The 16082-nt window shown below is 31.6% G+C and overlaps 1 protein-coding gene across 1 annotated transcript in view; it reads left to right on the forward strand.

The window, feature by feature from the left end:
• LOC119608597 (putative sodium-coupled neutral amino acid transporter 11) overlaps nt 1–12757 on the forward strand; it is a gene marked incomplete at its 5' end in the record, with an annotated part of 18796 nt that extends 6039 nt beyond the window's left edge. The window contains 3 exons of the mRNA XM_037963062.1: nt 11582–11694; nt 11763–11954; nt 12040–12757. Of these exons, the coding sequence (XP_037818990.1) occupies nt 11582–11694; nt 11763–11954; nt 12040–12285 (551 nt within the window). The remainder of the gene's footprint in view (nt 1–11581; nt 11695–11762; nt 11955–12039) is intronic.
• Between the last annotated feature and the right edge of the window lie 3325 nt (nt 12758–16082).

A 16082-nucleotide genomic window follows, 5' to 3' on the forward strand; every position in this document is an offset into this window, starting at 1 on the left:
TATTGTTGTTGTTGTTTTTTTTTTCAAAAGAAATATTAAATATAAAATTCAGTTTCATGTATTTAATTTTGTTTTGTTAATGAAATTACATTTCTTCAGGGAGTTTTGTTTGAAAAGTAGTGGCAATTTGAAATGTGTGTTTAATTTGAGAAATTTTAGCGTTATTTGTTAAACTACTCAAGAATTTTCCTAGCGAAGAAGAATGTAGTTTAAATCTGGGAGGATTTTTAAACCCTTTATCATTATATATAGTAAGAAGTGATTTTAAAATTATGTTCTTGTGTTTATAACGATAAAAGTCTATAGTTTGAATTATAGATAAGCCTATAGTCTTGTCTAGTCCAGACTATAGACTAGACTATAGACTAGACTATAGACTAGACTATAGACTAGACTATAGACTAGACTAGACTATAGACTAGACTATAGACTAGACTATAGACTAGACTATAGACTAGACTATAGACTAGACTATAGACTAGACTATAGACTAGACTATAGACTAGACTAATAGACTAGACTATAGACTGGACTATAGACTAGACTATAGACTAGACTATAGACTAGACTATAGACTAGACTATAGACTAGACTATAGACTAGACTATAGACTAGACTATAGACTAGACTATAGACTAGACTATAGACTAGACTATAGACTAGACTATAGACTAGACTATAGACTAGACTATAGACTAGACTATAGACTAGACTATAGACTAGACCAGGGGTCGGCAAACTTTTGAGTCGGAAGAGCCAAAACTTACAGTTTACAAAACATGTGTTTTAAAAGAGCCACAAAATATTTGTTTATTAAAACATTACAAATGAATTTTTGTGGGTCACTCGAATGCGTTTTTAACACTTGTTATATAAAGATATAAAAGTTTATTAGAGTGGGGCGACAGTGATATCATTTAAAAGGCATTTGCCATAATACAGTGTCATAGTTATGTATATTAATTAGGCAGCGAGATAAAATTTTGCACAAGTTTTTTTATGTGATATATTGCGGACATCGAACCATAATTGACCAACCCCAATATAAGGCCCTTTTAAAAAAATATTCTAACGATCATTATTGACTTAACAGTAGCAGTATAGCGACGAAATTCGAGATAAACAAGTTGTATGAGAACAAGTTGTATAAGAACAAAAATCTATCTTCCAAATTTTAATTTAACAATCAGAACTGGCTTAATAATAGCAGTATTATGATGAAATTCAACACAAACAGGAATAAAAATCACTTTACCAAATTTGGTGATGATCGGCTCATAATTGATCCTATCCCCATATTAGATCCCCACGCTTTAACGCTCAAAACAGGCAATATTAGCATAGTGGTGAAATTCGTCAGAAACAAGTTTATTTGAACAAAAATACATACAACAGTCTAAAATACAAGTATAGTGATGAAAATCATCACAATCAAGTTTCATAGGATCCAAAATCTCATTACCAGATTTTGTAAGGATGGGTCCATAATACGTTTTCTGGTCCCTTATTTATTTATAGCCAAAAATTTTATGCAAAAAATATATCAATCTTTCATAGATCACTGTCATTAAAACGTGCAATATTTAAAAATTTTTAATTTTTTGGCATCTTTTTATAGAAAGCGTTCAAAAAATATAAAATTCTTTAAAAAAATATTAAAGTTTAAAGTTTTCAAATAGACCAAGTTTTTAGTATTTAACTGTATCCAAACTCTCCACATAAATTAGTTACTATATTTTAAATTTCCAAAAAATATCTTTTAATTCGAAAAACACGAAAATTTCGGAATGTATGATAGGGTGGGTCGAAAAAAAAAGTTGAGTCAGTCACCCCCTACGATTAAAGATATGTTATTAACATTTCCAAAAATATAAAAAATATTTTTTTGCCACGCCTAGAAATACCGCCCTTTTTGTTTTTTATATATTACGTCGCCATTTTAAGTCCGATCGTAACATATAATATATCAATATTTATGGCTTGATTGTAGCTATATTTTACTCTTAGACAATTTTTTAATTCGACATCATATTCTATGCGCGATTTCTGATATCTCGGATCCTTCCCCAAAATCTAAAAATGTGGCTATACTGGAATAAAGTATATTTAATTATATGAGCTATTATATTTTAAAATGCTCAGTTTTATGCATAAACAGCTATTTTACAGGTATTTAAAAATACCTGTATAGTTTTAACTACAAACAATTAATTTGCTAGGGATATGGTCGAAAACTATTTTTTCAAATTAATTTACAATACAAAAATTTCACTCTGCTCCCTACCTTAACACAAAAAAGATAATTTTATTCAGCATTTAATTTTATTAATTAATAACAAAATCACGTAGGTACATAAAAACTAAACATTTTATTTTATAAAAATTGATGAAAAATGAAAGAGTTCTGCTTTATAAAAATATTTCATGTTTTTACCATACAATTACTTGCATGTTTCTTCGTTTTTTTTTAACAATTTTCAAAAATGTTTATGCTAATTTTTATAAAATGCAATAAATTTATTTAATGATATCTTAACTTTTCTTAAATAGTTATATATTTTTAAAAGAAGTTCTTGAAATAAAAACTAATAAAAAATATTAGTCGGGAATGGCCGACCATATGATACCAGTTATGAGTATATATAAAATGTGATTTCTTTTTTAATAAAGCACTTATATTGAAATTTGTCCATTACTTTTTAAGCAATTTATTGATGAAAAACTGATTTTCTGAAAGAGCCTACACAGAAAAAATTATCGGTAGTTTATCTTCAATTAACATGTTTTTCTCTTTCTTTAATTTTAATTTAAACAATTTTTTATTTGTCTTGATTATCTCATTGTTTAAAACCTAAGTTTACAAATTTGATTAAATTTTTAATTGATTCAATTACTTTTTTAATTGATTGAAAAAAATTTTCTGGCCAACTTTTCTATTTTAGCTTTTTTTAAATATTTTATTTTGATTTCTTATGCTAACAATGTTTATAATTCTTAAATAGTCAATAAGATTTTAGGCATATAATATTCAAGTTTCTTGACAATTTATAAAACACTTTATATGTTCAAATTTGATAATAAAGTGATATTTTTTGTAAATGCTCAACGCATTGTTTAAGGGTAAAGTATTCCCTTAACATTGTGAGTAATCAATTAATAATTTGATTGTTTTAATCATCAACTTAATTGGTTTTTCATAAATTTTCTACCAAACAAACTAATTCATTTGATTAATAAATTAATAAAAAATTAGATATTATTTTTATTAAATATTTAATTTATACAATTAATTAATTAATCAATTTTAAATTTTGTCTCAATTATCGATATTAATTGTTCTGATTAATTCGTTATTTGAAAAAAAAGTATGTTTTTTTAATTTTTTTACAAATTTGATAATTGATATCATCATTTTGGTGATAGGTGCAAAACTTGCTTGATACAATTATTTTGATAATTGAAACATATTTTCAGTTTTTTCTGTGTATATATGGGAGCTAGGATCAATTATAGACCGATCCTATCAAAATTTGGTGGAGGGATTTATGTTCATATAGGAGTTAGATATGCAAAATTTCATCATAATGGTAGTGTTAAAGACGGAAATAACTTCAAGCCAAACGGACAAGCTCCGATTTAATTCATTTTCAAACAACTTCGTCCATTGGTAAAATGAAATATTTGAGCCTATTTTCATCAAATTATCTGGAAAATTGCGACTTGTAGTTTGATTACAGTCGGACGGACATATCTAAACCACTATATTGCTGTAGGATATACATAGTTAACTTTCTTCTATTTTGAAAGGAAGTAGGATATGAAATGGCTTGTAACTGAAAAAATAAAAGTATTTCTGTTTTATATAATTCATTTAAAAAAATGTTTTCGACTGTTTTTCCAGGCAAATTAATTGTTTGTTCTGAGAACGGTTGATAAATACTTGAACATTTTTAAATATCTATAAAATAGGTGTTTATGCATAAAAGTGAGAATTTTAAAAGCTAATAGTTCATATAATTCAATGTACTTTATTCCAGTATAGCCACAATTTTAGATTTTGGGGAAGGATCCGAGATATCAGAAATCGTTTATAGAATATGACGTCGAATTAAAAATTTTTCTAAGAGTGAAATATAGCCACAGTCAAGCCATAAATATTGATATATGACATGTTTCGATCGGACTTAAAATAGCGGCGTAATATATAAAAAACAAAAAGGGCGGTATATCTAGGCGTGGCAAAAAAATATTTTTTTTTTTTGGAAATGTTATTAACATATCTTTAAACCTAGGGAGTGACTGACACAACTTTTTTTTTGTCCATAGAGACCGACCCACTCTAATGTATGATCATGTTCTACATCTTATTTAATTGCACTTCGTAAGAGTTTGTTTTTTTGTTTTCAATTAACACTTTAAAGAATTAAAAATTTTCTTTCAATATAACTTGTACATGGAACAAATTCAATGGGAGTTATAGGTTTGTATGGCTTTAGAAAGATTGGATCATAACTTGTTGTTTAAAGTTTCAAAAATTACTCTAAATTTTCATTTATTAGTTGGCTTTTTACCTAACTCTTCCAACTTGCGTTTAAACTTAGCATTTCTAGAGATCAAATACCAATTCCAAATGATTCAATGAGGATTTATTCTCAAATGTACGATTGTAAAAGCAAGGATATGAGCGAAAAGCTAATTGTTTTGTTTTCCTTCTTTCTCACTCAAAAAGTATATGTTTTTGTTTCGTTCATGTACAGAACGATTAAGCAAAGTTAAAAAGTTGTGTATGTATATTGTAGAAACTTTTGCGAATTGTTTTGTTAGTATTAAAACACTGCTCGTTAATCGATTCCGAAAGATTTTAAAATATATAAATATTTTTTTATAAAATAAATAAAATGTGTGTATGAAACTAAAGAGCCCCAGCTCCACATCCAAAGAGCCGCATTTGGCTCGCGAGCCATAGTTTGCCGACCCCTGGACTAGACTATAGACTAGATTATAGACTAGACTAATAGACTAGACTATAGACTAGACTATAGACTAGACTATAGACTGGACTATAGACTAGACTATAGACTAGACTATAGACTTTTATTTTTCCGTTAAAAAATAACTGTTATTTGTGGAGCTAAGATCGTTTTTTTCAAATCACCATATACTCAATACGAGTACATTGGTATATAATAGTATAGGTCTACGTTGACTCCAATATAGAGATTTTTTGGGTTAAAAATTTCAGAATAACTGTTATTTACAGTCCCTGGACGCACCGTATCAAAATACATGTTCCTGCTAAATTTTACACTCCTATAATTAAAATCAGCGTCCCTATCAAAGAAATTCTAAAAGGTTATGTTCTAAAATTACCTTAAAATTCATGAAAATTTTAAATTTTTAACTTCGAAACTGTGAAATGTTATAAATTGGCATCAAATAAAACAAAAATGGCACTTTTAGCGAATTCTTGTAATATAGAGATTATTTTAACAGTTTTAGAATTTTTTCAAAGAAAAATTCCAATTTCCGAAAATCTTTATGAAAACAAAGAAGCCTTATGACTTCCATGTTTCGGCCTATTTGACCAACAAACCCCGATTTGAATTTAGTTGAAATACTTTACGAATTCACTTCAAAAACATAATTTTTGATTTAATTATCTACAGGACATTCTGCAAGGAATCTTTCTTATAGATTTTTGACTACAAATACTTTTTGAATTTTTATGTGTCATTCGAATACATTTTTTAAAATATAGAAGTTTATTAGAGTAGGGCTTTTCGAAGTATATCAAGAAATGTAAAAATAACGAAAATTGATGATGCAGCTAATACAGCATAAAGTAATATATTAATTTGGCGGCGATCAAGATAAAGTTTTTTTATGCATACAGAAATTATATTGTGATGTATTGCGGACATCGAACCATATTTTACCAACCCCAATATAAGGTCCTTTTCAGAAAATGACTAACGATCATAATTGACTTAACAGTAGCAATATTTCAACGAAATTCAAAATAAACAAATTTTATAAGAACCAATATCTATCTTCCAAATTTGATTTTAACACTCATAACTGTCTTAATAATAGCTGTATTATGACGAAATTCAACACAAACAAGAACAAAAATCTCTTTACCAAATTTGGTGACTATCGACTCATAATTGATCCTACCACCATATAAGATCACCACTAGAAAATTACCCTATCGCTCTTAAGTGACTTAATAATAACAGTAAGCGACTAAATTTGACACAAACAAGTTTTATAAGAACAAAATTTCTCTACCAAATTTTAAGAGGATCCGAACATAGTTGACCAATCCCCTTTTATAAGGTCTACTTCGGAAAATGACTCTAACGCTCATAACTGATTTAATAATACATATTAGTATAGCGACGCAATTCGACACAAACATGTATTATAGGAAGAAAAATCTCTTTCCAAAATGTTTTAATGATCAGTTCATTGTTGATCATACCCGCATATAAATTCTTCTTCAGAAAATGACTTTTACGCTCATAACAGGCTTAATAATACCAGCATAGTTGTGAAATTCGTCATAAACAAATTTATAGAAACAAAAATATCTGTACCAAATTTAATAAGATGGGTTCCGAATTGGTACTACCAACCAACACCCAATATTGAAGTTTTCAAATAGACCAAGTTTCTAGTATTTAACTGTATCCAAACTCTCCACATTATTAATTAATTAATTAATTACGATACTTACAATTTCCAAAAAATATGTTTTAATTCGAAAAACATGAAAATTTCGAAATGTACGATCATGATTATGGCACTTCGTAGGAGCGCTCATGATGCCCCATTCGTTTATAGTGAACTTTTCAGTGGGAGAGATAGGTTTGTATGGCTTTAGAAAGTTTCACAAACGACTCTAAACATTCATTTGTTAGTTGGCTTTTTACCTAACTCTATCAATTGGCTTTTAAACTTTGACTATTTTCCATAACCAAAGCTTTACTTTTTAAATTGATCAACTGCATTTCTAGAGATCCAATACCAATTCCAAATGGCACAATGGTAAATAAAAGCAAGGAAATGACTGAAAACTAATTGTTTTGTTTTCGTTCTTTCTCGCCCAAAAGAATTTGCTTTATTTTGCTTACGTACAAAACGATTAAATAAAGATGAAAAGTTGTGTATATTGTAGTAACGTTTGCGAATTGTTTTGTTAGTTTTAACAAACACTGCTCGTTAAACGATTCAGAAAGATTTTAAAATATATAAATATTTGTATATAAAATAAGAAAGTGTTTATGAAACTAAAGAGCCACAGCTCCACATCCAAAGAGCCGCATTTGGCTCGCGAGCCGTAGTTTGTCGACCCCTGGACTAGGCTATAGACTAGACTATAGACTAGGCTATAGACTAGACTATAGACTAGACTAGACTAGACTATAGACTAGACTATAGACTAGACTATAGACTAGACTATAGACTAGACTATAGACTAGACTATAGACTAGACTATAGACTAGACTATAGACTAGACTATAGACTAGACTATAGACTAGACTATAGACTAGACTATAGACTAGACTATAGAATAACTATAGACTAGACTATAGACTAGACTATAGACTAGACTATAGACTAGACTATAGACTAGACTATAGACTAGACTATAGACTAGACTATAGACTAGACTATAGACTAGACTATAGACTAGACTATAGACTAGACTATAGACTAGACTATAGACTAGACTATAGACTAGACTATAGACTAGACTATAGACTAGACTATAGACTAGACTATAGACTAGACTATAGACTAGACTATAGACTAGACTATAGACTAGACTATAGACTAGACTATAGACTAGACTATAGACTAGACTATAGACTAGACTATAGACTAGACTATAGACTAGACTATAGACTAGACTAGACTAGACTATAGACTAGACTATAGACTAGACTATAGACTAGACTATAGACTAGACTATAGACTAGACTATAGACTAGACTATAGACTAGACTATAGACTAGACTATAGACTAGACTATAGACTAGACTATAGACTAGACTAGACTAGACTATAGACTAGACTATAGACTAGACTATAGACTAGACTATAGACTAGACTATAGACTAGACTATAGACTAGACTATAGACTAGACTATAGACTAGACTATAGACTAGACTATAGACTAGACTATAGACTAGACTATAGACTAGACTATAGACTAGACTATAGACTAGACTATAGACTAGACTATAGACTAGACTATAGACTAGACTATAGACTAGACTATAGACTAGACTATAGACTAGACTATAGACTAGACTATAGACTAGACTATAGACTAGACTATAGACTAGACTATAGACTAGACTATAGACTAGACTATAGACTAGACTATAGACTAGACTATAGACTAGACTATAGACTAGACTATAGACTAGACTATAGACTAGACTATAGACTAGACTATAGACTAGACTATAGACTAGACTATAGACTAGACTATAGACTAGACTATAGACTAGACTATAGACTAGACTATAGACTAGACTATAGACTAGACTATAGACTAGACTATAGACTAGACTATAGACTAGACTATAGACTAGACTATAGACTAGACTATAGACTAGACTATAGACTAGACTATAGACTAGACTATAGACTAGACTATAGACTAGACTATAGACTAGACTATAGACTAGACTATAGACTAGACTATAGACTAGACTATAGACTAGACTATAGACTAGACTATAGACTAGACTATAGACTAGACTATAGACTGACTATAGACTAGACTATAGACTAGACTATAGACTAGACTATAGACTAGACTATAGGACTAGACTATAGACTAGACTATAGACTAGACCTATAGACTAGACTATAGACTAGACTATAGACTAGACTATAGACTAGACTATAGACTAGACTATAGACTAGACTATAGACTAGACTATAGACTAGACTATAGACTAGACTATAGACTAGACTATAGACTAGACTATAGACTAGACTATAGACTAGACTATAGACTAGACTATAGACTAGACTATAGACTAGACTATAGACTAGACTATAGACTAGACTATAGACTAGACTATAGACTAGACTATAGACTAGACTATAGACTAGACTATAGACTAGACTATAGACTAGATAGACTAGACTATAGACTAGACTATAGACTAGACTATAGACTAGACTATAGACTAAACTATAGACTAGACTATAGACTAGACTATAGACTAGACTATAGACTAGACTATAGACTAGACTATAGATTAGACTATAGACTAGACTATAGACTAGACTATAGATTAGACTATAGACTAGACTATAGACTAGACTATAGACTAGACTATAGACTAGACTATAGACTAGACTATAGACTAGACTATAGACTAGACTATAGATTAGACTATAGACTAGACTATAGACTAGACTATAGATTAGACTATAGATTAGACTATAGACTAGACTATAGACTAGACTATAGACTAGACTATAGACTAGACTATAGACTAGACTATAGACTAGACTATAGACTAGACTATAGACTAGACTATAGACTAGACTATAGACTAGACTATAGACTAGACTATAGACTAGACTATAGACTAGACTATAGACTAGACTATAGACTAGACTATAGATTAGACTATAGACTAGACTATAGACTAGACTATAGACTAGACTATAGATTAGACTATAGACTAGACTATAGACTAGGCTATAGACTAGACTATAGACTACTCTATAGACTAGACTATAGACTAGACTATAGACTAGACTATAGACTAGACTATAGACTAGACTATAGACTAGACTATAGATTAGACTATAGACTAGACTATAGACTAGGCTATAGACTAGACTATAGACTACTCTATAGACTAGACTATAGACTAGACTATAGACTAGACTATAGACTAGACTATAGACTAGACTATAGACTAGACTATAGACTAGACTATAGACTAGACTATAGACTAGACTATAGACTAGACTATAGACTAGACTATAGACTAGACTATAGACTAGACTATAGACTAGACTATAGACTAGACTATAGACTAGACTATAGACTAGACTATAGACTAGACTATAGACTAGACTATAGACTAGACTATAGACTAGACTATAGACTAGACTATAGACTAGACTATAGACTAGACTATAGACTAGACTATAGACTAGACTATAGACTAGACTATAGACTAGACTATAGACTAGACTATAGACTAGACTATAGACTAGACTATAGACTAGACTATAGACTAGACTATAGACTAGACTATAGACTAGACTAGACTATAGACTAGACTATAGACTAGACTATAGACTAGACTATAGACTAGACTAGACTATAGACTAGACTATAGACTAGACTATAGACTAGACTATAGACTAGACTATAGACTAGACTATAGACTAGACTATAGACTAGACTATAGATTAGACTATAGATTAGACTATAGACTAGACTATAGACTAGACTATAGATTAGACTATAGATAGACTAGACTATAGACTAGACTATAGACTAGACTATAGACTAGACTATAGACTAGACTATAGACTAGACTATAGACTAGACTATAGACTAGACTATAGACTAGACTATAGACTAGACTATAGACTAGACTATAGACTAGACTATAGACTAGACTATAGACTAGACTATAGACTAGACTATAGACTAGACGAGACTATAGACTAGACTATAGACTAGACTATAGACTAGACTATAGACTAGACTATAGACTAGACTATAGACTAGACTATAGACTAGACTATAGACTAGACTATAGACTAGACTATAGACTAGACTATAGACTAGACTATAGACTAGACTATAGACTAGACTATAGACTAGACTATAGACTAGACTATAGACAGACTAAGACTAGACTATAACTAGACTATAGACTAACTATAGACTAGACTATAGACTAGACTATAGACTAGACTATAGACTAAACTAAGACTATCGGCAAGTCAGGACCATAGACAAGCCTAATAGTTTGGACTATAGACAAGCATATAGTCCTGGACTATAGACAAGACTATTGTCTGTACTGTAGTCAATACTATAGTCTGGACTATAAACAAGACTATAGTCTGGATTATAAACTATAGTATGGACTGTAGACTAGTCTACAGACAGGTCTATAGTCTAGTCTATAGTCTAGTCTATAGTCTATAGTCTGTAGTATAGGCTATAGTATGGGCTATGGACAAGACTTTTGTCTGGACTATAAATAGGTCTATAATTTGGACTATAGTTAGGTCTATTGTATGGACTATATACAAATCTGTATACTGAACTATAGACAAGTCTATATTGTGGACTATAGGCAAGTCTATATTCTGCACTGTAGTCAAGCCTATAGTCTGTACTATAGATAAGCCTAAAGTCTGGACTAGAGACAAGACTGAAGTCTGGACTAGAGACAAGTCTAAAGTCAGGACTATTTACAAGACTATTATCTGGACTTTTGACAATACTAGACTGGACTATAGACAATAAGTTAATCTTTACTATATATTTAACATAATTCTTTTCTTATATTTAAGGTGATTTACTGGAAAACTACTGTTGGAATGATGATCTAATGAATTTTTCACGTGTACTCTTCTCCATATCAATACTTTTGACTTTTCCTATTGAATGTTTTGTATCACGAGAGGTAGGTGGATTAAAAAAATTCTTTAAATATCAATAATAATTGCAAATATTACTAAAAATTTCATATAGATTGTAAGACACATGGTGCATCGTTTTGTGCTTAAGGAACCCATCAGTGAGTTAACCGATGAAAAAGATCCTAAACAGGAAAAGGGAGCCGAAGTGGATGAGTATTCAAGAAACATTACCTTGGCCATAGTGTTTAGTGCTTTTGTTATATCACCCATGACAGAGTGTTTGGGTTCGGTATTGGAATTAAATGTAAGTTTTTACTTTTATGTTCCTCAAGGAAAATTCTATTAAAAATTTTAAATTACTTGATTTTTCTAAAAAAAAAAATAAAAAGGGTCTTATGGCCGCTATACCTTTGGCTTATATATTGCCCGGTTTGGCCTATATACAAATGGATCCAAATCCCTTATTGAGCCGTGAAAAGTTACCTGCTTTAGGTTTGGTAGTATTTGGTGCTTTAGTTACTATTTTGGGTGCGGTTGTTTTATTGCCCAGCATCGATGAGGACTGTCGAGCCGATATTGTGATGGATTATTGTAAAAGCTCCAATTTACGTGATAATAGTACACTAACAACTTAATTTATTTAAATGTTGCACATACATACATATTTATATACATACAGTAGTGTTTTTTTTCTCTCTCTCTCTCTCTCTATCTCAACCCAAAATCCCTTAAAGACCCCCTTTCGAAATTGTGATTGTTAACGAGTGTTTGTCGCTCGTACACATTGTTCAGCAACTTGTTAAATTTGCAACAGATCGTTATGAGCATCAAACATTTATTTATATTTATAGAAATACATACATACTATATATACAGACATATTTAAATTAATATAAAAAACTATATATTTTATTAAGATGAAAAAAGTTTAAGAAATATTAAAAAAATAATACAAAATGATATTAAATTCCTCTGTAGAAAACAAAAGCCATGATTAAATAAACAAAAAGGTATTAGTTTATAAGTAGAACAAAAACAAATAAAAAAGTTTAAAAATCTACAGTTCTTTTATTTCGAGAATACTTTACACCAGATATTCGATTTTTGAATCTCCCCTACAAAAACTGTAAAATAAGGAGAAGATTGGACCATATTTGATGAAAATTACAAAATTTCCAAATATTTTTGATTTCAGAAGAATCTTAAATCTCTATGAGAAATCTCTATGAATTGATACTGAGTAAAGTATTTTCAAAATAAAACCGAAAATCTAAACATTTGTAGCAACGAAAATAAATATAATTTTATCAAATCAATATTAATTAATCTCTGATTGTAGTCCAAAAAATTAATAACAGCATCGCCCATTTAATTCTATAGTGTCATAACTGTTTTCATATTTTTATAACCGAAAAAAAGAAAGGGGTTATTCCGATCTAACTTTTTCTGTCCACAGTTGAAAGCACCTTAAGGTTCAGACAAAACTAGAATTCTGATGGCTGAAGTTTTTCCACAAATATTCGATAATAAGTTTGGTAATGAAAATAGGCCATTTTGATCCATGATTTTTCCTAGTCATCTCAACTTATTATTATCAAAGGTTGGTTGCTATATTGCTATATTGGGGCACTTGTTTGCAAAAGTACTCTTGTGCTATATTTGACACCAACAAAAATTACATAATGTGCCCTACAGCAAGCGAAACTTTCCAACTCTCGAATAACAAGTTTGGAAAGCAAGTTATCTCAGTAATAGTGATTGTGAATGGCCGCATTGTTCGTGCGATTTAGCTCCTTTAACTAATTTCTAAAGGCTTACATGAAATCACTGATATATGTCAATGTCGTTAGAAGATCTGCAGAACTACATTGGACGAGAAATTCCATGAATTTTGGTATCATGTACAGTTGGTTTCGTGACGTTCTAGTCCCTGCATTCTCAAAAAATATAGAAGATCGTTTCCTCTTTATTCTGGTGTTAAAGGGGGATCCCATGACTACTTGCATTTCTGCCTAGAACCCAGTCGAAGTGCTTTACGTGAACACCTACCGTGTTGGCCTATTTCATGGTGGTCTTTTTAAACCACTGGGTGAGCTTCTGTGACGACTCACCGCCGCCCCATTGTGCTTCTTACACGCAGGTGGTAATTAAAATGGAATTTCCGGTCCAGTAGACGCGCACTTTGCTCAAGTACTTGAGCTATCTAATCTCTGACCATTGCTGCCCCGTTGCTTTACTTCTGAAATGCAAAAATATCACTTTCGTTTACAACCTCGCAGATGGGATGGCCTCGGTTGAGTCGGAAACAGCTCCTAGAGATGTGACCGGTAGAGCGAAGTACTAATCCATCAAATAAGCCGAGACATTGTTCTTACTCACGGTGACACAATGTGGTAATTCTGGTATAAACAGAGTTTACTTCGAATGTACCTGGACAAGGAAGGAAAATTCAATGGTATCACTTGAATAAGATACCTTTTATCCATCACCATTCAACCCTGCACACTTGTAATTTATCCGACATACTCTTAAGAGAACAACATACTACAGACTCACTCTAGGTATACGGGCGGATGAGTTCTGCTTACACCTACATTCATCCTGTATCATATACAATTAACACCAACTCATTTCCAACGCTTAGTCATACAGTCACTCTTCTGTGGGGTATCTGTTAACTTCTTCAATTATAGATTTCACCGTGCATCAGTCTTTTAACCGCCACTAACTCTTCCTGCGAATTTGGGTTTAAACCACAGCCACTACGTTGATCCCAAAGGAACCTCAACCAACTGACCAGACAGAACAAGTCCTGCGGGCAACTGACCACCCGTAGTACCAGATTATGTGGTTCTCTGATTATACCCCATGCCAAACCATTCCAAGGACTAGCCGAGGAGTGAAATAGCATCGCCAGTTTATAGTCTCGGCAGACTATACGTACAGGTAGCACCCCCTTACCCCGGGATTGCAAAGAGGTCCAGTTATTACTGCCATTAACCTTCATAAATCCCTCCTATCCCTCATATGTTGTCCGTTTCATATGTTTTCCTATATTTCCATTAATTTTGAGATCAGATAGAGTCCTAAAAAGTACTACAATTATTCTAATCTTAGTCTGATCGCAGGAAACAGCAGAACTAATATCACGTTATATTTTAAAACCTTCTGTTTAAATATATTATGTTGTTTATATTCATTATGTAAGGTCCCATACACCAATCATTCCTGTTAAGAACTCTGACGACTTTATCAAAGATCGTGAGTGGGGTAATATAGTTGAATGGTTGGGCCGAAGCTCAGGACCGTAGGCTTAAATCTTCATGATTTCCTTTGAGCTTCTTACATGCCGTTAACAACCACGCAGATGGGATGACCACTGTTGATTCGGCAACAGCACGTAGAGACGTAATCGGTAAACCGAAATACATATATATGAATCCATAAAATAAGCCGAAGACTTGTTCTTACTCACACAGAACACACTTTGGCAAATCTGGTATGAATAGAGTAAACCCTGAACATACCTTGACGAGGAAGTAAAATTCAATGGTATCACGTGTATCTTATATCCATCACTATTCAACCCTGCATACTTCTTTATCCGATACAGTCACTTTAGGTATATGGTGTATCGCATCCTTCCCGTATCATATACACTTGACACGAACTCATTTCCAATGAATTATAGACTTCACCATGGATCAGACTTTTAATCAACAATCTCTTCCATCGTTTGGAAGATACGTCTCCAATGACCGAAACTCTGACTTGGGCTTTACATATAACAAAAGTGTGCCAAAATAGGGGATAGATCATGCCGCCTTGTGGTATGCTTCGTTTCACTTGCTTGGGCTTAACACATTCACCAAGATTCGCGATAATTGGATTTCATTGATAATAAGCTAATATACTGTCTATAACACGGGCAATATCATTTGGATCTGTCTCTGTAGTTTGACCTTAAAGGTAGGCGTGTTGACTACTTGAAAGTTGCGATGTGCATTTTAGACCTTGCGTAATATAGTTTTTATAACTTTGAGAATAAACACGCCCTTTTTTCAGTTAGCCGGCACATGGTTAAGGGAGAGACTGAGATCTAAATCTATAAAATGTTTGGCAAAATATCATCATGCGGATCTATGATATTCTATCATGGGAGATGATATCGCCATTGATTCCCAATATAGTGCCACTTTCATAGATGATTTCCGTGACAACATCCTGGCAGCCCGAGAAATGAGTATTCACGGAGCAAAAACGTACATTGCAGAGTAATGGGTTAAAAATGCCGATTTTCACTACTTATTCATTGGAGTTTTAACTCATTATTTTTGCACAGTGATGACATTAGAGGTTCTTACTCTCGCTTACAAATAATTACTTAAAAAAGTACTTACAAATAAAATTTATTTGCTTTCTGTTTATGTAA

Source organism: Lucilia sericata, unplaced genomic scaffold (genome assembly GCF_015586225.1).
Source record: "Lucilia sericata isolate MDLA Ls3-8-SP2 unplaced genomic scaffold, ASM1558622v1 Contig000854F_arrow, whole genome shotgun sequence".
NCBI lineage: Eukaryota > Metazoa > Arthropoda > Insecta > Diptera > Calliphoridae > Lucilia > Lucilia sericata.